General features: G+C 36.2%; 3 protein-coding genes and 1 pseudogene across 5 annotated transcripts; 3 read left to right on the forward strand and 1 right to left on the reverse strand.

The window, feature by feature from the left end:
- The first annotated feature begins 387 nt into the window (after positions 1-387).
- LOC145614395 (uncharacterized) lies at positions 388-5,447 on the forward strand. Of its 2 annotated transcripts, none has more exons than XM_081669445.1 (7): positions 388-779; positions 1,468-1,925; positions 2,375-2,489; positions 3,509-4,168; positions 4,432-4,515; positions 4,716-4,826; positions 4,954-5,159. In XM_081669445.1, exons 1-7 carry the CDS (start codon positions 456-458, stop codon positions 5,023-5,025), a joined length of 1,824 nt encoding a protein of 607 aa, XP_081525571.1. In that variant the 5' UTR covers positions 388-455; the 3' UTR covers positions 5,026-5,159. The 2 variants fall into 2 exon arrangements, with proteins under 2 accessions (XP_081525571.1, XP_081525570.1); XM_081669444.1 differs by having other exon boundaries at positions 389-779; positions 5,016-5,447.
- Positions 5,448-8,812: 3,365 nt separating this feature from the next.
- On the forward strand, positions 8,813-10,364 carry LOC145613512 (fasciclin-like arabinogalactan protein 10 pseudogene; annotated as a pseudogene).
- Positions 10,365-12,545: 2,181 nt separating this feature from the next.
- LOC145614108 (uncharacterized) lies at positions 12,546-17,321 on the reverse strand. Its single transcript, XM_081669107.1, has 2 exons — positions 17,112-17,321; positions 12,546-16,856 (listed from the first exon to the last, which is right to left on the reverse strand). The coding sequence occupies exon 2, from the start codon at positions 16,804-16,806 to the stop codon at positions 12,979-12,981; it is 3,828 nt and encodes a 1,275-aa protein (XP_081525233.1). The 5' UTR covers positions 16,807-16,856; positions 17,112-17,321; the 3' UTR covers positions 12,546-12,978.
- Positions 17,322-18,481: 1,160 nt separating this feature from the next.
- LOC145614604 (growth-regulating factor 9-like) lies at positions 18,482-22,074 on the forward strand. 2 transcript variants are annotated; one of them, XM_081669667.1, is made up of 4 exons: positions 18,482-18,824; positions 18,964-19,346; positions 20,497-20,949; positions 21,412-22,074. In XM_081669667.1, the coding sequence occupies exons 2-4, from the start codon at positions 19,211-19,213 to the stop codon at positions 21,822-21,824; spliced, it is 1,002 nt and encodes a 333-aa protein (XP_081525793.1). In that variant the 5' UTR covers positions 18,482-18,824; positions 18,964-19,210; the 3' UTR covers positions 21,825-22,074. The 2 variants fall into 2 exon arrangements, with proteins under 2 accessions (XP_081525793.1, XP_081525792.1); XM_081669666.1 differs by having other exon boundaries at positions 21,406-22,073.
- Positions 22,075-23,450: the final 1,376 nt, after the last annotated feature.

Genomic DNA, 23,450 nt, shown 5'->3' on the forward strand with positions numbered 1-23,450 from the left:
TATAGTACTGGAGTACTAGTTTTCTCACTTATTTTTTTAACCAATTATTACAAAATGATGACACGAAATTAAATATTAACCTTTGTGTGCAATTATGTTCAAATGTTAAATTAGATCTTTTTAAGCTTTGAGGTGACCGTCTACCAATCAAAAATTGTCATTAACTAGTACTTTAGATTATTAAGTGTTTCTTTTTTTCCTTCTAAAGAAGCCCTAGTAAATACATATATCATCTAATCAATTTTGTCCGGTCTACCCTTAAATATCAGATACGAGTCAATTTTGTCCGGTCTACCCTTAAATATTAGATACGAGTCAATTTTGTCCGGTCTACCCTTAAATATCAGATACGAGTCAATTTTGTCCGGTCTACCCTCGCAAGTAACTTCAAAAACTAGAAATACTCCGTAGCAAAAGCCAAGAAGTCGAATCGAGAGCGAAACCAAACGCCAACCATGGCCACCACCGGCGGCAGCCAACAACCCGATAAACGGCCGCAATCAATCTTCGAACTCCCTCACAATTTCTTCGACTGTTGTCGTCTTCTTCCTCCCGCCAAACTCCTCCATCATCAACCTCCTTCTTCATCCACCCCTTTTCTCGAACCAGCCCTAACTTCGAAACACCAATTGGAGGAACAAATTCCAGAAGATGATGAAATTTTGAATGATACTTCTAATTTTAGTATGAATACTTGGTCTTGCAATATTTGCAAGTCTGAATTCGACTCTCTTCTTGACCAGCGCTCTCACTTCAAGTCCGACCTTCATCGTTTCAATGTAATTATCCTTTTTCTTTTCTCTATTTTGTTTTTTTGTTTTAATAATTAAGTGTTATATTACTGATTATGTGGAATTTGATAATGTTTGTTGTAGAATTTGATTGAGTTTGTGATTTTGTTGTGCTATAATAACCATAGTTATGTTGAATTTGTAAATGTTAATTGAACTTACTCGTTTTGTCTGGAATCGATGATACGTATGTCGAGAATTAATAGTCGCGTTGATAGTGTAAACTGTTTTAGTAATGTGATAACTGAATTGGGAGTTTAAAAATACTTCCTTAGAGATTTGTAGGTGGAGAAATAGTTTGATTAGCTCGAAATGTGTAATGTAAGGTGAGTTTTATGAAGAAATTTGATGGCAGAATATCTTATATTAGTTGAATGACAATTTTATATTTGTAAATTTTAGAAGAGAGCAATAGAAGAGATCAAAATTGAGTATTGGCATTAGGTAATATGTGATGAATTTATGATTTTAAGGTTGCTGAAGTATGTACAATGTACTGGGGTATTGGTATGTTTTTCCTCTTCTGAATTACGGGAAACAAAGATTTTAGAAAGAATATATTGTGTTTTAAACAAATCTAGGGAGACTGAAATTGAAGGGTTATGTCTGTATGTGGGTGAGGATCGTATCACTTGATCTAAATGTCATTGATTATTGGTTCAATGTTCATTTGTAGGTAAAATTAAACCTAGCAGGAAAAGTTGTTATGAATGAGGATGACTTTGATGAGTTAACTTCAGACTCTTTTTCTAAAGACTTTGATGTTTCAAGTATATCGGGATCAGAAGATGAGGATGAAAGAGGATCCCGTGTTAGGAATAATACAAGGGACATGTTGGTTCAAAGTATTAAGCAGAAATTATGTGTCCATCTTCAGTCAGGAGAAAAAGTCTCAATATGGAAGTGCTTTCTTTTGAAGGATAACGAGGATGTCACTTATGAGAACAATCAGTTAGTGGTTGTGGATGACAATGGACGTGTTCCCGATTTGAAAGTAATAGAGAAGTTGAAATCTTTGACTCACGAGCCAAGAGATAATACTCACTTGAGGATTGTATTGCTGGCCAGTGGAGGACATTTTGCTGGTTGCGTTTTTGATGGCAACACTGTTATTACTTACAAGACGTTCCACAGGTACCTTGCCCTAGTATGATAATAACTTTTGCTGCTACTACTTGTCTCCCCTTTCTAATTGAATGCATTACTTTTGATTTTCAATGTATGGGTCTGTTGAACTTGATGTCACTATTAGAGTTGCCAACTTTAAGCAGTTGAGATTGCATAGAAAAAGGCAAAATTTAACTTTTAGAAAAACTTTGATTTTTTATTTCATGCCTCTTTTTCCTGGCTCTCCCCTAGTTATCCTGTCTAATGGATGTTTGTATTTGTGCATTCATATATAGTGTATTAGATTTTGTCTTATATGCTAAACCTGATTTGTGTCACCGTTGTCTCTATTGTTCAGGTAGAAGTTTAGCTGTAAACTGTACTTTATGATGTATATTATGTATTTCTTATTAATTTAGATGTTTATTGTGACTTTTTCTTTCCTATTGCTATATAATTGGTGCTTTTTGTATTAGATATGTTGTGAGGGCCAAGGCCGGTAAAAGACAGTCAACCAAAGATGCAAGTGGCAGATCTATACATTCTGCTGGAGCGTCACTTCGCCGCTATAATGAGCTTGCGTTGAAGAAGGTATTGTCCTAATGACTGGTTATTGCTGTGCTGTACATGAACATGATGCATTTTGCAATGTTTTGATTGTTTGAATATTTTGCAATATTTTGATTTGGTGCAACTTGACTATAATTGGGAATAAAATAGAATTTTGCTTTGTATATGGGAATCCACTCTCTGGTTTGCTTGTGACTTGAGCAGGACATGCAAAGTTAAGGACATAGCTTTTTACCACAAATTTTGGTGCACTTGCCTTGTGAATTTATTTCTTCACCCTACAGAATTTCCTTAAATAATTTTGGCCATTTCCTTATATTCTTTTGTATGCATATTCAGTTGACCACTGACTGTTTTTCCAAGATCAAAATATTTCCTCTATCCTATACAGTGAAGTAGTCTACATAATTGTCTGAGTTATTTACGGGCAAGGTTAGCTTCTTGTAAATTTCTTCGCAAATGAAGTAATCTCCCTATATGAAGTAAACTACTTTATGCTTATAATTTTTTTTGTCAAGTTTAGTCAAACTACTCATTAGTGCTAACCTTTTTTCAAATGTTAACTAGAAGTACCTAATGTTTTGGACGGCTCAGTTTTAGGTAGCCCAGCAGTTATGTGCTGAATAGCAGGAGATTTGCAAGACTGTGCAATTTCTCGATGCAAAAGTAAGACCAATCTCAACTTCACGCAAGGCCTTCAGTCCTGACTTTATAAAACAATGACTCAAGGCCAAGTCAGTTTCGCATTGAGGCTTCCTAACATAAAACATAAATGAACGAAATTTTTGCAAGTGATGCTGTTTAGGTTAACCATATCTTTGTCTTTTAATTTATTTTTTCAAGAAAAGGGAGGATTCAATTAATTTTGACATTTTGTAAGCAGAAATTGCATTTGTTCTGATTTTGGCTTTCTCTATATAGCTTTCATCTTTGCTTATCTGATGGAAATCAAATCGATGTTGCTTACTCTCTTCTTTTTCCAATTGAGGTGAGGTTTTTAACCATGATGTCATAGTGGCTGACATATTTATTTTGCTCAGGATATTCAAGAGTTGCTTGCTTCTTGGAAGCCTTATTTTGATGCATCTTCCTGTGTTTTTATCTATGCACCTTCGAGCAACCGTCAAATGTTCTATAATAGTGAGGGCCCACTCTTCAGCAACCAACAGTGTGATGCTAGGAATATTCCTTTTAGTGTTCGGCGACCTACCTTAAAGGAAGCACGACGGATATATAACCAGTTGAGCCTAGTTGTTTATGAAAACGAGGAAGAGCTTCCTGATATAAAGCAGATTGAATTAAATGTAAGTTGCTTAAGCGATGCAAACATATTGAAGGGTGCCGAAAGGGGTGAAGTAAAGGTGACTAAGGAGGATGAAGTTTCTGGAAGTGGCAAAATTACTGATGAGCAATCCTCGTCAGAAGAAGGTGATAGAGATATAGGATGCACTACAACTCCATTACATGAAGCAGCGAAATCTGATAATCCTGAAAAGGTTTTGGAACTTTTAGAGCAGGGTTTAGATCCTACTGTTAAAGATGAAAGAGGGAAAACACCCTACATGGTGGCTACTGATAAGGAAGTCAGAAATACTTTCAGACGCTTTATGGCTTCAAATCTTGAAAAGTGGGATTGGCATGCTGCTAATGTTCCTAGTGCGTTGACTAAAGAGATGGAGGAGTCTCAGGCTGCAAAGCAGGTACTGTTCTTCAAATATTTAGTAGCCAAGCTTTGTAGTGCATTTGTGGTTGCATTCTTTTTCTATTAAGTGATGCATTTTGGCTTGGACTAGTCTGATGCATCATTGTCATCTTCTTTGGTCTTTTTCCTTTTGTATGTCATGTTCAAGCAGTAATTCTCAGTTCTTTTGGTGATTTATGGTTATCTTTTATTTTTGATGCATGTTTCTTGATGTATGATATGGTTTATTATACTAATATTGATCCGGCCATCAATGGGTAGGCTGAAAAAGATGCAAAGAGGAAAGCAAAAGCTAAGGAATTGAAGAAACAACGGAAAGCAAGGGAAAGGGAAAAGAAAGCTGAGGTAATTCTTTTCTCAGATTTGACAAGAGTTGTATCAACTCCTACTTGCCAGCTGCAGGATCCTGGTGTTGTGTAGTTATAGGAGATGCACATTTTTCACATTGTAGGACTATTAGCACGTAGAATTTCTTTTTAATGTGACGGCCCTATCAGTTACTGGCATTGTGTATCCTTCTCTAACATTGTAGTTTATCCATGAAGGTCAAGGCTGCAGAATCCCAGAAGATTGCAATGGCCGCAGAGAACAAAAGTGCTGCTTCACGTTCAGTTAGAACAGTCCAATCTGTGATTGCAGCTAGATTGTCCAAAGAGGTATACATTCATGAATTGAATGGCATATTGGCATTCATTATTTCATGATTTTTGAGGGAATTTTTGTTTTACTGCCCCGTGACTTTTGCAATTCTGAATTTCTGACATGTATTTTCCTTCTACTTAGGACGAACCAAATTACTGCCTCGGGGCTTTTGCAATTCTGACTTGTGTTTTCCTTCTGCTTAGGAGGAACTAAAGAGGAAGCAAACCGAGGAGAGAGAAAAGAGAGCTGCTGCAGCTGAAAGAAGACTTGCCTTGGCTGCTGCGGCCGCTGCTAATGCTCAAGGAGCTAGCAACCCCGCTACTGCAAGCTCCTCCCAACCAAAAACCAACATTGGCAGTACTGACACAGCTTGCTCCTGTTGTAATGCATCATTGGTGGGTAAAGTTCCTTTCCACCGGTATAACTACAAATACTGCAGCACAACATGCATGCAAGTTCACAGAGAATTTCTTGAAGATGGTTAACAAACTGGTTAGAGTTTCACCCAGTGCTTTTTTACTGTAGAAATTTCAATCTATATTGTTCATTACTCCGTATTATGTCAATGGCTTTAATTTAATTATGTATTACAGATAAACAATCATATCAATTACAGTTATACCACATTTTTTTTTGAGAAAGATTTATCATGGGAAAGATCTGTCTTGTTGTTGGCATTTTGTTACAGGAAAAACACACTAAACTCTTGACCTTTCTGATTGGAGTACAGTACATCAACGGATATTTAAGACAAAGATGTAAAATACATTTTAAAAAGGAAGAAAGAAATAAACATTAGAAAACAAATGATGCTGATTGTAATGAAGTTGATATGTTTGGTTGAAGGCAAATCTAGTTCTTTTCTTTTGTCACCGACAGGCGACAAGCCGAGGCTACTCATGAAATTTGCTTCTCATGCTCTACGGTCCCCATCTGCCCTCCCTTTACATCATTGATATTATAGTTCATCTTTCCTTTTCTTTTTGCTGTTATTGGAGGATCTACCATTCTACCTTACACGACTGTGTAGCATATACCATAGTTTCTAGAATTTTCGGTAATCATCTATATCTATAGGGTTACAAGAAAAATTCCTAATTACTAGAGTAGTTTTGACTGTTTTTTTTTTTATTTATTTTTTTTTTCTATTTTTTTTTTATGAACTCTTTGTCTTTCGGGACGAGTGAAAAAAATATTGGGAATTTTTAAGGGACTAAGGGAGTATATAACCACCATCCCAAATCCCAATTCCTTGAGGACGAGTTTTACATAGTACTAAGTGGTAAGTGAGATAGCTTAGATTACCAGATCGTGGACACAATCCTCCTAGAGTTAAGCAAGATATTGAAATTGTGTACATGCATTTAAGAACAACAGACCATCAATACTAGTAGTAAAGTACTTTCTGTCTATGAACTGGTGATAGGCTGTTTGAATGGTCTTATAAATTTAAGTACCAAATTAGTTGCCATGATCATAGTGTTTAACCTCACGTCCTCATATATTTTGGAATATATTTAGTGCCTTTATTTTTCTCTTTTTTATCTGTCATTGTTCTATAAAGTATCTATAAAATATAAAATCTTACTATACTAATAATATCAGCAGATTAATAAAGATTGGTATTATTCCATGACCACTAGACAAACCAAAGAGCAAAAGGCCAAAGTTTTAGCTAAGTGACTTATATTTTAAGGGTCGGACAAGTTTTAATTATTTATAGGGCAACCTATTGTACTGTATTTGTTCTTTAATGCATTACTTTTCTAGTTCATTCTCAAAGAGGAGTGTTTAAGGGGTTGGAAGTAGATTTTTTTTTGTTTTTATGTTTTCATTATTATATTATCATGATGAAATTAGATTATCTTCAAGTGTAAGAAAATATTGCAATAATGCAATTCTTCTTTTGCAGTTTGTATTCGCAAACTTGTGATGAATTTGAAGCCATTTGTTAAACAAAATTTATCTGAAAACAAGTATTATCTTACAATTAAATCAAGTAATTTTTAAACAGCTTAATCCATTCCTCATTTTCATTAATCTACCTTTAACATAGTAAACTTTGATAGTTCAATGTGCGATTTAGAGTTGTATGAAAACCGATTGAAGTTATAGGTTACATCTTTACATTGTATAATTGCAGGCTTACAACAACAAAAATATTTCTTAAAAGACACAAGTTGGATTTTTTTTTTTTTTTTTTTCGGGTTATAAGTTTTACAAGGTAACTTTTTTCAACAATGCCTATATATTTACTTAATTTAATCCTATCGCGTTGTTTCTTTCTCCTAAAGAAAATCCTAATATTGTACAACACAGTCATGTAATACTTAGATGGAAATAAATCATGATTCATGAACATTTATAGAAACGAGATATTTGGTTGATGGAAGGGCATGATAATAAGTGCTTGCCAGCCCAATTTCCTTTTCTGCTGAATGATTGGATCAGAGAGTAAGCAATAAGATGGGTTATTGGGATATATTGTGCTGTTCCTGCCTAAAAGGTTGCCGCTTCTCTTTTATCATTGATTTATTTAAATTTAGATGATAAAAGTTTAGGTTAAATATATACTCATAAGTTGAGACAAAATAAGTTATAGCAACAACAACAATAACATCTTAATATAATACACTTTTACGGGCACTTTTAGATTTCTTAATTTGAATTATAAGTTTACCGATTCAATTAAGTTTTATCCAATAATAATATGGTTGTTGATAGCTTAATTGAAGTAATTGTGTATTTTAAAAAAAATTAAAACAAAAGTAGTATTTTATAGGAAAAAAAAGGGGTTGATAATTTGATTCTCACATACGAGTATAAATATCAAATATTGCTAATAGAGGTAATTTTATATCCATAAAACCCAAACAAATGGCATGCTATAATTTATTTGATGATCCAAACGAGCATTATCTAAAAATGTTTTCACTTTCCTTCCTCTTTACAATCCCATTTCATTTAATTTAATGTTAAAATTACTATATTAGCAATAATCAGAATTAAGCCAATATTTAATTATTAGGATTTATATAATGATCTAATACACTTGTCATTTGTAGAAGTTTATGCACAACTATGAATCTGCCAGTGTGCATTGGGGCCCGGCCACTAATTAGAACATTCAATTATCTTGAATTTTCTAAAATGGTACTATCAATATTTAAATTCATAACAAAAATTTGAGTGGATCGGTGTAATCAATGTTTATTTATTATTATATTTTAATAATTTTATAACCTCTTATATGTTGCTCTTAAGATTATTTTTTATAGTTTTTCTTAAAAAGAAAGTCGATTTTCCAAGACAATAGCCAATTAGCCATTGCTATTTAGACATAAATCGTAATTTTCCATTGCAAATAATCAAAAATTGAATTCTATATTGTCTTAGAAAAATTATCACCGGAGAAAAAATCCATGGCCAACTATGGCATATATGCATCAAAATGGTTCATATCTGCTGGCTTGGTGTTGACACCACATTTGTCCATTTTCTCACTATTATTGAGGGCCATCCCAATTCACATCATTTTTAGTAGCATATACTTTCCACACTTTATTTCCTTCTTCAACATTTTTCCCACTTAAAAACGTTTCAATTCAAACCTAAAATCACATAACAGCTAGTTTTATATCCCCATCTTAATGATCATGATTCCTACCTTACCCACATTTAGAAATTAAATCATATCCCTCCCTATTTCATCCCTTTTTCTTTTTGCAACTTGCATTACTATATACATATACATATATTTTTCTGTAATTCCCTTAATTTATTAAAATTATTACCATTAACATTTTTGACCGTTACTAAATCAAACCCAAGGTCAAATTAGTGATTTCACACACTCCTACCTTCAGTCTCTTCCCACCAGCTGTTTAAGTTAAACAAAAAAACCTCCACACTTCACTCACTCACTAACACAAATCTACTTAACCATAGTTAACTAAACTAAACTCCCTTAAACCCCACTTAAACCCAACCTTAGTTAACCCCTCCTATAAAAACCCCTTCATTTTCTAACACTCCCTTACTTTCCTCCATTTCTCCCTAAAACCTTTAACAATGGCTTCCGCCATGAAAACCACTCTCATTTTCTCTCTCCTCTCAGTCATCGCCGTATGCTACGCTCACAACATCACCGAAATCCTCTCCTCCGACCCAAGTCTCTCCCAATTCAACTCATACCTTACTCAAACCAAACTCGACGACGAAATCAATTCCCGCCAAACCATCACCGTCCTCGCTCTCGATAATGGCGCAATGTCCACCCTCACCTCCGGTAAACCGCTATCCGTTGTCAAAAACATTTTATCACTCCATGTCTTGCTCGACTACTACGACCCGAAGAAGCTCCACTCCATCGCCAATGGCACGGTCTTAACCACAACATTGTATCAGACCACCGGGTCCGCCTCCGCCCAAGAGGGTCAGGTCAATATTACCGACCTCAAGGGCGGGTCGGTCGGGTTCGGGTCGGGTCAATCCGGGTCAAATTTAAACTCTACTTACACAAAATCTATCAAGCAGATTCCGTACAATATTTCTGTACTTGAGATCAGTGCTCCGATCATTGCGCCGGCGCTACTCACCGCCGCCGGCTCCGACGTGAATCTGACGGCGGTGCTTGACAAAGCCGGTTGCAAGACATTTGCGTCGTTGATTTCGTCGAGTGGAGTTTTGAAGATTTTCCAGAATCAAATGGAGAAAGGAATCACCATTTTTGCTCCGACTGATGAAGCATTCAAAGCGAAAGGTGTTCCAGATCTCAGCAAATTGAGCAATGCAGAGGTTGTCTCTCTCCTCCAATTTCACGCGCTTAGCAGCTACTCTCCCGTCGGAACCCTAAAAACGACCAAAGGTAAGTTAGCGACGTTGGCTCCCGGCGGCGGGAAGTACGATCTATCTCCGACGACTTCCGGCGACACTGTTACGCTTCATACTGGCGTCGATTCTTCTAGAGTCGCCGGCACTTTGCTTGACTCAACTCCTGTCGTTGTTTACTCCGTCGATAATGTGCTTTTACCGGTGGCGTTGTTCGGAGAGTCGCCGGCGCCGGCACCTGCTCCGGAGAGTGATTCTCCGTCTCCTGCACCTTCGCCTGAAGCTGATTCTCCTTCTCCGGCGAGTACTCCGGCATCTTCACCGCCTTCTCCGGCGTCAGCTGATTCGCCGGCGGGTGAATCTCCGGCGGATAGTCCAGGAACCGATGCCGATGATAGGAGTCCGAAGAATGGCGCTGGTGAGAGAAAAGGTTCCACGTTGTTTATTGCAGTTGTTTTGTCAGTGGCATCCGGCGTAATTTCGTTGGTACTTTAGGAATAGGATTGTCTTTTTCTTCCACGTCCTTTTCCTCGGTTTGTTAATTACGAGTAAATGTTATTATTACCGTTTTTAATTTTTAATTAATTTATTTGGTTTAAGTTAGAATAGAAGAGTGAGATTAATTAGTATGGTTTGGACTTGGGTTCGACTGAGAGAGACAGATTCCACTTGTTCATGATACTGTGATTAATTAATTTAATCGTGTCTTTTCTTCCCTTTTATTTCTTGTTCCATCTTTTAATATAAAAAATGCAAATATATTTAGTACCCATAATAGGATTAACATTCAATTGATGTGTAATATTGTGATATTATAACTTTATAAGTCATTGAGTAACCGTTGCAATGAAATTCAGCCGTCGATTCAATTCGTCTTAACCGTAAGTTAAATAATGATTTGATTATTCTACTGCGTAGTAAGATTGTAAGATTATTATTAGTGGGGGAAATCCAATGGCTGAAACTGGTATTATTGGACAGTGTGGGGCATGTGAGTTTGTATGTAAGCTGGTGTCGAATTTTAGAAAATGGACACTTTAATTAATGGTGGTAGGTTGGTGAGTGGAGGCGCACATGATAAAAAATGATATTGGGACGATGCATTCAAGGTCATCCACGTGGTTACCATGCATTTTTACTGTGATGCGTTAATTTTGGAAGGAGTTTAGGACAGTAATTAAGCAACTTGGAGTAAAAAAATACTGTAATTAAAGCCTCCAGTTACTGTACTTATTACTGCTGTTACGGTTAATATTGTATTACGGAATATGTTATTATTCGTATGTTAATTTTTAGCTAATGTACGTTATGAGAGTAATTGATGACTCAAGTGGTAATTAAAATTTGGTACCGATTTGAAATTTGGATGAGGATTCTATCGAATTATAAGGTCTCGAAATATGATTATTCATTACAAAATTCAAAGTATCCTTAAAACAAACTGATAATTGATTTGGTCCAAGAGTAACTAGAATATCGAATTGTGTTTATGTGAACTAAAATTGACTTGATCAATCGATTTAACAAACCTGAATTACAAATTCTAGTACGTATTGTTCGGTAAAGATATTGATAAGGTGACAATTGTAAGCAACTTACAATTATGGATCTATTGTTACAAACCTGTTTTTTCAGCTTGGAGACTTAGGGCCTGTTCTGATTGACTAAAATCAACTGAACTGAACTGAACTGAACTGAGCTGAACTGAGCTGAACTGAACTGAACTGAACTTATTAATTAGTGATTTTTAACTACGGATTAGTGGTCTTTGATTATATATTACTATACCTATGTGTATATACAAATGTACTATTTCATATGACATAATTATAAAATTTATAATATAATTATAAATTTATGGAAAATATATTAAAAACTTGAAACCTCTAAATATATTAAACACATATACTATTTAATTTTAAAATAAAATAGTATTATGACAAAAGAACACAAAACACTTACATGTAGCAGAAAAGCAGCTATGGATATTGTCCGACAAGAAATAACTGATCAGATATGGGAGTCAGTTCAGAGGAATGCCGAGGTAATGGAGGAGCTTGGTGGACAAGAAGAAGACGAAGAACTAACTGACTATGAAAATTAGTTTAAGTTGTGTAGTACTCTAATTTTCTCAATAAGATTAACAATAGAAATGTGTATAAGAAAATAGAACCATTTGAACAATGAATTGTATCGATATTATTATTATTATTATTATTATTATTATTATTAATATTAATTATTGTTATTATTATTATTATTATAATTAATTATTGATTATTATTATTAGTATTATTGTTATTATTATTATTATTTATTCATGATTATTATTATTATTTATTGATAATAATAATAATAATAATAATAATAATAATAATAATAATAATAATTATTATTTGTTGCGTCGTTGTAATAAGAGCTTAAAAGAATGAAATTTGGCTTTATATCATTAGCAATATCATTAGACATAAGAGTTGAACTGAACTGAACTGAGCTGAACTGAGCTGAGCTGAACTGAACTGAATTGAATTGAATTTCAACGGAAGAGAACAGGCCCTTAATCAAAAGTGCTGCTCTGATAATTAAAAATAAAACTGACAAAATACAGTAGTTGATTCCAAATCATTTTCAGTGAAACCCAAATTTTAGGAAGTGGAAAATAATATGGAGTATCATTTTAAAAAAGATAAAAAGTGTGAATAAAAGTTCTGGAAATTACGTTATCCAGAAGGCCATATTCCCAATAAATCCATGATAACATTGATAAGGTAGGAATATAATGCTGTAAGTTGGTTACAGCCTTACAGATATGAATCATGAAACAAATTTCCTGCAATAATAATAATAATAATAATAATAATAATAATAATAATAATAATAATAATAATAATAATAATAATAATAATAATAATAATAATATTTCTGATAACCAATAGGTCCAATTAAGGAAAAATTTTCATAATCTTTATTATTCATACAAAGAAGCATAATATGCGAGTAAATATTAATCCAAATACGAAGTGGAGTAGATTTTATCTGAAGACATAGGCTAATTCCCAGAAGAAGACCAGCCTCATCCAGTCATTCATCCTTTCAGGTTGGAATCCTATTTGAAGCACAATCAGGAGAATAGTGTCTTAACAAAACGTTTGTTTCCGTAAATGGGAGTTCTGCATAAGAGTAAAAATTCAGCAATTACAGCAAAACTAATCAAAAGCAAAAGAAATATTGAACAATCTAAACAATTACTGAGCATAGGTCACAACAGTTCTGTTAAGCAAAAGTTTATAAGGGTGGAACGAGAGATCTGCAAAATCTGAAATGCATCATCTAACTTTACACAAACATCAACAACTCGGGTCTACTATAGATGTTTTCTCCTTCATTTTCCAAAGTCGGGTAAGCAGCAACAAGAGCATCCTGAGCTCCAATATACAGAGAATTATATATCTTCCAGTAGACTTCCCTAACTTTCCTGGCTGGGTGGAACAAACCCTGCAGACAGTAATTCAGTATTGCAGCGGCACCCAATGCAACTCTCATTCCCTCAATAGCTTCTGTAACAGCATTGATAACATGAGGTGAAGTCTCGAAGATATTGGGCCACACATAGTTCATAAGGTGCACCAAAGCATCTTCACAGCCTAAACCTGCAACACCAAGAGCCATATGTTTCACGGCAGAAGCTGCAGTCTGACGATGAACCAAGTCCCTGTCCATAAGAGCATCTTCGAGGAGAGGAGTCACAGCATAGATATAATCCTTTCCCATTTCACCAATGTATTCAAAGAGGAAAGACAGAGATTTCAGGACACCATTCTGCACATTAAGCTCAGGAACACGGTATTCATTCATAAGAGCTGGCAAAACGGTGAAAGGCGAGCAAGTCTCAGCAACGATTGCAATAGCCACTGTTGTACATACACGGTTCTGACGTTCTTGCACCTTAAGGTTGTTAAGAAGAGTAGCCAGGACATCCTGAGGTCCAATAGCTTTGGCGATGTACCCAAAGGTGTTCACAGTGGCTCTTCGAATTCCTTTCTTGTGAGCCTTGAGCATCTCCAGAAGCTCAAAGCATATCCTCATCCACTCTCTTGCAGGAACAAACTCTGCTCCACGATCTGCAATACGTCCCACAAGATCAATGCAGTTCTCCTGTACTTTCTCATGCCTGTTCTTCAAAATAGGAGTCAACCTAGGTAGCAGGTCTTTGATTGGTGGAGTCATCTTGGTCATACCAATGACGTTAACAATTGCTTTCAGTGCTCCCAAGATTGAACCCAGCACTTCTGGATACTCCTCTCCTAGATACTCGTACAACACCACACCCAAGTGACCCATAAGCTGCTCCTCTCCACACTGTTTCATAACCACTGCAATTCGGGAGATAAGGTCAGCAGCCTGCTGTCTTACTTTTGCACTCTTGTTATTCAAACGCCACTTAATTGTACCACATATCTGGGGGAGATATGGTTTGACCCTTTGGCCGAGGGCATTGACCACAGCGCCAAAACCATTAAGCATGACATTGGCATCATCACTTGTCTGCTCTTGAAAGGCGTACAGAATACCATCAATCAGAAGCTCCTCCAAGCGAGATTCAATATCAGATGCCCCCAAGTTTGTCACCACTTTCTCAATTGTCTCCATGACCATACGCCTATAGGGCTCACTCTCATCTTTAAGATCCTCCACTATCCTACCAACTATATCAGCAACACCGACCTTGTTGGCTATCTCTACAGTAGTTTCCACAAGCTGCTTGTAGTTTCTTCTGTCAAGAGCCATTCTCCTAACCCAAAAGTTCTTAAAGAACTCAGGAAGGATATCACTTCTAATGTAGTCAGCCTCTACACCCTCAGTGCTAACACACTGCTTCACCACTTTCAGAACAATCTTCTTCATTTCTTCATCGGGTGACTGGAACTCTCGAATAAGAATAAACATAACTTCTTTTGTATAGTAGCTAGCATAAAGAGCATCCATCAACGGAATGATAAAACCAATGGCCTTCAGGAATGCAGCCAAGACCTTTCCACGGTGTGATCTGATACCTTTCCACAAAGGTTTCAATACAGAGTCAAAACTCTCAATACCATACGGGGCTGAAGCCTCAGCTAGAGCTGCCAGAGAAAGTGCAGTAATTGTTCTGACCTTCTGGTTCTCATCATTAAGACCATGTTCTATGATCTCCACCAAAGATCTTAAGTGTGGCAGAACAGCACAACCAATCAAAATGGCTATCTGTTGGACAATCTTAATACCTGTATGCCTAGCTTGCCATGACTTCTTACTTTGACACACTGCCTTTAAAAATGGCAGCAGAGCAGGTATACCTAGAGCTGAAGCCACGACACTAAAAGCCCTTGCGGTTGTATTCCTGACATACTCATCAATATTATCAATATCCGGTCTCATGGCAGCAATCATAGTGGCCAATCCAGCAGCCTTACTCAAGTTTGAAATAATCTCCCTCCCCTCAACACGGGCATAGTAGTCTTCATCAATTAAGAGTGGCTCAATAACCACAAGAATTTTGTGAACGAAAGGTCGAACCAACTCATCAAGCTTGTACAGTACCCTATCAATAACTTTCACAAGAAGATGTCGTTCTTGGTCTTCCAATGTCGGCTGCATAAGCAAAGGCAAAATTTGGTTAAACAACGGACCAGCACCAAATTCTCTTGCTTTGTCAGTGAGTTGCCGTAATGCAGTCTTCCTCTGAGGAGGAGTACCATTTTTCACTTTAAGTAGCAACTTCATAATCTTTCTTTCCTTCTGCTCCTCTGGTGACAGATCTTCCTCGTTTTCATCATTCAACAACGCCTGAAAATATTGATAGTCCTCTGGTTTCATAAATGGCAGCCCATTAGCAGGCTCCTTTCCCACATCAAATTGCTGATTCCTGTCTTCAACTGGTATTTGATAAAGTGGAGTCCCCATTGGAGTGGGTGTGGCAAGAAGCTTCCTTGCTGGGGTCCTAATTGGCACATATGAAGCAGGAGGATCCAAGATCTTATATCCTTCAGGTGGGAACATGGAATCAAGCTCTTCATCAGTCAAAGGTCTGTTCCTCTCTTCAATATCCTTCTCCCACTTCATCAAGTTATACTGTTCGGGAGTTACAGGGCCACGCAGATTTATCTGCCCAGGAGTAGGTGTAGCCATATCAACCCCACCAACTGGTGTCACACCAGGGGTCATAGACGCAGGAGTTGCCCCAGCCATGGGTGTTGCACTCCCCATGGTAGCTGGAGTCTCATCCCACCTTGATCTCTGACGTTTTGGTGTTGGTGTAGCCATACCAGTAATTTTTGGAGTGGCATCCCACGTCGATCCAGCAGGAGTGGCTCCAGGAGTGAGCCCACCAGCAGATGGAGTAGCATCAGAATCTTGTGCACGGCCAGGTGTTGGTGTCTCATCCCACCTATTCTTCCGAGCAGATGGTGTAGCATCACCAAGTCTCCCCGGTGTAGGAGTGGCATCCCACCTTCCAATTCCAGGGGTAGAATCAGCTAAATCCCAATCAGAGGAAGACTTGGCCTTCTTTGCTACGCCCTCATCCCCTTGCTGATCCTGAGACTGATCCCACCTGTTTCTCCTCTTCTGAGAAGGCTGAGCTTGAGCAGCAACACCACCAGCTCCTTTCTCCTCTTCCAAACTCTTCTTCTGCTCCTCCTCTTCTTTCTTCTTTTTAGAAATCAAACGCAGCGTCTCCTCCTTCTCTCTCCTCAGTGCCTCCTCCCTCATCACATCTGCATAAGTCCTGACACCAACATCCGGGGTCTTATCCCCCATCGCAAAAGCATCATGCCTCGCAGGAGAAATAACCCGATCAAGCCTCCTCCTCCGATAATCATCCTCACGATCAATAATCCTTTGTGGCTTCCTCAACCCATCATCATAGTCAGCCCCAGCACCAGGCATTTCCTTTAACAGAGACTTCGGAGCCGTGTAAGAAGCCAATTTCCGAGCCACCTCATTATCCATAGCATCGGCATTATCTTCATCATCATCGACAGGGATTGACTGGACATAATCCTCCCTCCCACTACTCCCATAAAGGTCAGTATCATAGGTAAGAGATGAAAGAGAGGCTAATTCCTGCTCCATCTTCTTCCTCTCTTCCTGAGTTTTCGCTATCTCTGGGTCTATCGACGCCATTTCTCAAATCTAAACTGATAACCCTACTTCCTATTCACTTCAACGGAAATCTATAACAAAAATTAATAAAATTTAATGAGTTCAACCAGCAATCTTCAGTCGATAATTAATTTAAACACAAAAAATTATCTCCATCAAAGAACAAAATTCATGCTATAACAATCAAATTCATCAAATCACAAATTCACAAAATATTGCAAGAAAAGAAACAATCACGCATACAATCAAGAGATTAAATTGAAATTGCAAATCAGAAAAGGATGAGCAAGAATTAAAAACACGAATCTAAAGAGAGAATTAGATACCTGGAAAAAGAAGATGCAGTGAGCGATAATGGTTGAGGAGTTAGAGAGGGAAAAAAATTAGGGTTTCGAAAACCCCTAAAAAAAAGATGAAAATGAAAGATGTAAACTTTTGGTAATTGTTATGAGGCGGTTTGGTTAGTTGTGTGATGGGTGGCGCTATGACGGTGTAGGGGAAGGGCGGTGATGAGAGGATTAGAAATGGGTAAAATGGTAAATAAACTGATTTAGTGTTTTTTCTTTTTTTTTTTTTTGAGGAAAATTATTTATTTATTAAAACTTGTCAAAAATACCCAATATCCTCTTCAAATACGACTGTTGAAACCCTTTGGGAATCCTAAAAAGCACCTCAAATGCTTGACTATGTCATATTCAAAAATAATCTTTATTGACTCAATTTGAATGTTATTATTCACGAAATCAAACCATTTTCGGAGAGTTTAGGAGTGGGGGAAAACTCAAGTGACAACAAGAAATAAATCTGGTACGCGGTAGTCTTGAGTTAATGAAAGAAAACGTGTACATACTTTGCTAAATTGACAATTCGAAGGCAAAGTGCATTGTCAACTATCCAAATGGCTTCCTTATATTTCGTGGGGTCCATGATAAACATCTCGTCTTCTATGTTTTTCAAACATGAAAAGGTTAGATTTTATCCAAATTTAAAGCCTATAATCTACACTTTTGTACTAATTTGAAGAGATTTTTCAAAATTGAAATGAATGTGTGTGGAGTACCCTGAGGTTGTAAAAATTGGTTGAAATTATACCAGACCTATCAACTGATTTATAAATTACTGACAATGAGTTTTGTTCAATTATGATCAATGGGCCAAGCCCACTTAGGCCCAAAGCAAATTTTTGTAATTTCATAATTTCAATTATGATAGGATTCCATAGAGATAGGTTAAGACTAATCAATTATAACTTGTTTTAATCAAGTTGTTTCAATAGATTATTTATCTTAAAATCAAAACAATTGATATATATTTCATATGTTATAGTTGACAAATAAGTTAAATTGTAGTTTAGTGAAAACATAACAAAGTACAAAGTATAAACACAATTATCCCATAATTTCATCTCATCCCCCCTCCTTCAAATAAAGAAACAAGTAAAGAGTACATAGACAAATCTTTCAAACAATATCCTGCTATATCAAATCTTATTAAATACTTTCTCCATTTTTAAATATTTGTTTTATTTATACTATTTATTCATCCTACTTTCAAAGGAAGTACTTGTTTCATAAAATAAAAAAAACAAAGGAGCACTTAGCGTGTTGCGATTATACAAGGACGAAGGTAAGAAAAATCACAATCCAATCCTTCCCCCACCACAAGCCTACATATCAAGGTAGGAGAAGACTCCATCGATCTATCTTATGGAGCACGTTCCACTCCCAATTTTTAAAAGCAATCAATCAAACACACAAAAATATTGACACCACACTCACTACTCAGTACTCACTCCTTCTGACAAGTATACCTGCCAAAACCCCCCAATTTACTCTCTTTCTCCTCCTTTCATCCTCTCCAGTTGTCAGATGTCCTCACCCCTTCTGACAATCTCTAATGACTTTGGTTTTTCAAGCCTTTTTTTCCCAATTTTTGTCATTTTCTTCTTCATTTTTATTTAACCACCTACAACCTCCTTTCCCTTTACCAAACTAACACAATGAACCCTCTTATTGTCAACCTTTTCCCCACCTCTTCAGGTTAGTAACCCATTTTTCTTCGAGTCTATCCTCGAACGTAGCCAACACATTGTTGGTGTACCCCGTAACGATAACATCTTTGGTTAATTTTATTTATTGTAATGATCTGGTTTTTTTATTTTTTTGAATTGTGGTGAAGGAGAAGGGGAGGACAGGTGGAGGGAAAAAACTGAAGAAAAACAGGGGAAAAAAACAGAGGATGAATCAGAACCGTTGATCAGTCTTGCTCTTGGGATTGGTGGGTCCACCAAAAGTGATGAGAGAGAAAAAGGTAACATCTTTGGCAGGATTTTAATGGTGAAAGAAGAGAAGAAGGAAATGATCATGATCATAATCATAATCAAGCGGTGGTGGAGAGAAAAGGGTGTAGGATAAACTCAGTGGTCATGTTTACAGAGGATCAGGTTCAAGAATTAAAGAGACAATTATTAATATTTAAGTATTTGGTTCGTGGTTTACCTGTTCCTTTTCATCTTCTTCCTCCCCATTTTTACCTCTACAAAAGATCATCTCCTTCTTTTTGTAAGTTTTTTTTTGTTGGGTTTTTCAATTTATTTGATTTATGTTCTCAATTTAATTTTACTTACTTGGTAGCATTTGTAATTTATTTATATATTTAATATTTGCTTTCGTACATAAATCATAATTTCCCTTTTTCATTGAACTGGTTTTTGGAAGCTTTGATTATATGCATGTGAATTATGGTTTAAGTTTTGGATTATAAATTGTAAAATACTTGTATGTTTCATTTTATTGTTGTTGTTTTCTGTTTCTGGTTTGCATTTTGGAATGCAATTCTTTGGTTGGTTTAGGTTATATAGTGCAAATGTGTTGACTTGAGCTGATTTGCTTATCTATTTGTACATTTGTTTATCAAAATTGGGTGAAGAAGGTCATAGGACTATTTTAGGAAGACATTCCCTTTAGTTGGACTTGTTATGAGAGGATCGACAATAGTTGGGATTATAATTGCAAATTTTCCTATTCCATTTAAGAATTAGTCTCTTGTAGGGGACTATCAAATGAATAATGCTCTTGAGACTCGATCGAGTTGCGCCTTAACATAAGGTTTACGGGGGTTTTCTTGTTATGATTTCAGATGAGGAGTTGAGGACCTAGGATCTTTTGTGGGATTGGTCAATTTGGTGACTTTTTGTGAGAGGATGCTAAAACCCTATTGTGTCTTTCCTTTTAGAGGTTAAGGTAGGAAAGAATGTAGTGTTTGTACTATAGAAGTTGGGTACTAGTGTGCATTTACTCTTTGGTTGATGAGTTTGTAAAACAAAGTGCTAATGGATATGTTTGATTGATCCATTACGGATTTACAGTTTGTGGAATGTACTATGAAATCATCGTCCAATGTTGCTTATACTCGAATGTCTTTATTACTGATAACTTAAGTTTTACATTACTATATAGGTACTTGAGCAATCATGAATGTAGGAGGTTTGAATTTACTAGTTATGCTACATTTGCATTCATTTGTATCTACAATATCGAACTTTTGCACTTGATAATAATAATAATAACAAAAATAAAGACAATCTAAGAATTTAACCTTGCTAGTGTATTTTGTTGGCTGATGTTGAGTGTTGACCGTTGAGTGCTTGAGGCGATGAGTGTATAAGTATTGTTGATTTTGTTTGGGTGTTATCATGATTTGTGGTTCTAGCATTTTCCTGCGGGAGTTTTGATCATCACCGACAGATGATTGATCCGGAGCCTGGGAGATGCAGGAGGACTGATGGCAAGAAATGGAGGTGCCACCAATCTGTAATTCCTAATGAGAAATACTGCGAGAAGCACATGCATCGAGGCAGTAACCGTTCAAGAAAGCTTGTGGAAGCCTGTCCATATTCCAGAACCCCCAACCTCAAAAACTTAAACAAAAACATTAACCTTAACAAAGACTTCAGGCCAAAATCCTCAGAAAATACAGGTCCGATAGAGCCAATTAAGGTTGTGAAGAGAGCTCAAGATTTGGTCACTTCTACTGCAGTTGCAGTGAGCTATGGGAACAACAAGCAAAACAATGAGGCAAGGTGTGTCGTTGCGAAAGATAGGATTGCTGTCATCAACCAAACATCAGGACTGGATTTCTCACCGAAAAGTGTTCTTCTAAATGGTTAGCATTTTTTCTACTATTTTTATGGTGTTGAAGCGTTGTTTCTGTTACAAATTATTGATGTATGTGTTCCACTTTAATATACTTCGTAAATGATTCGGTTTGAATTCAAGATTCATCATCATTAACCTCAATCACCTCATGAATATTCCACTGGCTTTTGCATCATATTATCATTTGTTAAGAATGTTGCACCTTACCAACTCTATTATACCGACTTGCAGTTGATATTGTACTTCGGTCAATAGTTAGACATTTAGTTGCGTATCTTTTTATTTTGTGTTCATTTGAGAAATTGAGGGTATATATACTGCGTACTTGTTGATTATGTTTTTTTTATTGGTCTACTCTAGGAGCTCTTATCTGGCTATGACGAATCATCTCTTTACTAAATAATTCTTGTATTCTTTCTCTTGTTTATCTGTTCATAGTTTATGTTATTAGTCTATCTTTTAGATACAGGAATGAGGTGCCCGAGAGTTCAAAGTTGCAAGAGCAACACAGAATCTGAGTCAAGGTGTAAGAGAACAGATGGGAAGAAGTGGCGGTGCAAGCAGGAAGTTCTACCATATAAAAAGTACTGTGCACAGCATGTCAACAGAGGCAGATTCCGCTCAAAGAAGCAATCTTTAGGCTCATCATCTTCCAGGGAAATCCAAGCTTCCTATGGTTCTACATCCAGCCCCAAAATCTATGGAACAGAACAGGTCAAAGTCGGCTTGGGACTGAAGATCTCGCTTCCCACAAGATTAAATGATCCAAGGAACATCATCAAAGAAAGCATGTCTCAGAATGGTGGCAGTAGCTCAAGCACTGAGGCTACTGAAAGTGATGAGAGCACTAATGTTTCAGACATAATTGTCCTTTCTCCTTGAGAGATTAACAACGCGTAGTTTTTGGAGCTCAACACAATGTATATACTAGTATATAAAATGGCAGCTAATAGGTCAGTATCGTTGCGCTTACATTCAGCTTTTTGTAGGGAGTACTAATGCTGAAAGTTTAACCTCATTTTGCATGAATTTGCTGTTGCTGATCAGATGTGGAGAACATATTGATATTGAAACATACTTCATATGTACTATGGTTGTTTGAATGTTACTTTGATTAAAAAAAAATCCACAGTAGTATTTCAAAGATGTCCAATTTTGATCCCCTCCCTCTTTTAAGTCGTTAGTGAGTTTGGGTTAAAGCCACTAAGCCAGCACAGCTATGCAGGATTGCTTGCCCGGTTGGCGGTTGCCCCTGAATTTGAACACGGCCGTGTTTGGACTCTCTAGGGCAACCATCAATTAGTATTGATTTTGTAGACAACTATTGCCTCTGTGTTTTGGAGTAATATTTGAAATGTTCCATTTACTTGCATTCCTCTTTAAAAAAAAATTGTCATTAATTTCAACTTTCATCGTTATACTCCTAAATGTGAATCCAAATTAAATGGCACATTATCAGTAATACCAATATAAGCTGTTCCAATCTTTGATTGTTTTCTAAACTGTATATTAGTCATAATCATACATAGACATTGTCTTGTTTGAACCCTTGAACAACCTTCAAGCATTCCTAAGAACATGATCTGATAATCGTAATTGGGAAATTCGGTTTGATGGACTTCATGTGTGGTTAAATTATCGACTTATCGTGGATAATGATATTGTTATAATTGACGTGGATTATTATTTTACTTTCATTTTAGGAATTAATTGTCCATCTGTCATGCCATGCATTATAGATCTATAGGGCATGAGGTTATATAAATTTATTGTAAATAATTAATCTTTTATACTTGCACATTTTTATGCTTATCAATATGCGAAGTATATCTTTAAGGATTTTAACCGTGAATATCCTCAACTATACAATGTATATCAATATGTCAAGATAAACACAAATTGAATGAATTTCATAAGACCCCACATGACTAGTATGTGTGTTGTGTGTATATCGTACATGTCAATTTCAAAGTGACAGCGTCTTAAAAATAGAGAATGTACAATTTAAGTACAGTAACACAATAAGTTTGCTCATTAATCTTAGCTTATTTTAGTTATCAACTTATCACAATGAATTAATCTTATTAGCTTATTTTACTTATCAACTTATCATAATTAATTTTGTTATACTTAATACAGTACTCTCCATATAAAAACCTTTTATGAAGACAAGGAGGTGCGTAATACAAAATCTCATTGTGAATGATTGTTGTTGAGGGTACGTACGTACTAACGTACAATAGAATAATTAGGAGCTAATTTACATAATTAACCAATTTTTAGGTTGTTGTAATTTTGATTGTACCATTACATTTACGTCTGCGTATGATGGGCGAAATTTATGTAGGAGTGAATGAGTGATCATACACTCACCAATTCATCAAAGTGCTTTCTTACCATTAAAGTGCCCATCTACGTCGATGAGAGTATTAATCGTATAGTATAAAGTTTAATTGGTAATTTTTTTGGATAACTTGATTTAATTTGTATGGAAGGATAATTTGCCAA

This window comes from Chenopodium album, chromosome 25 (genome assembly GCF_948465745.1).
Source record: "Chenopodium album chromosome 25, dcCheAlbu1.1, whole genome shotgun sequence".
NCBI classification, from domain to species: domain Eukaryota; kingdom Viridiplantae; phylum Streptophyta; class Magnoliopsida; order Caryophyllales; family Amaranthaceae; genus Chenopodium; species Chenopodium album.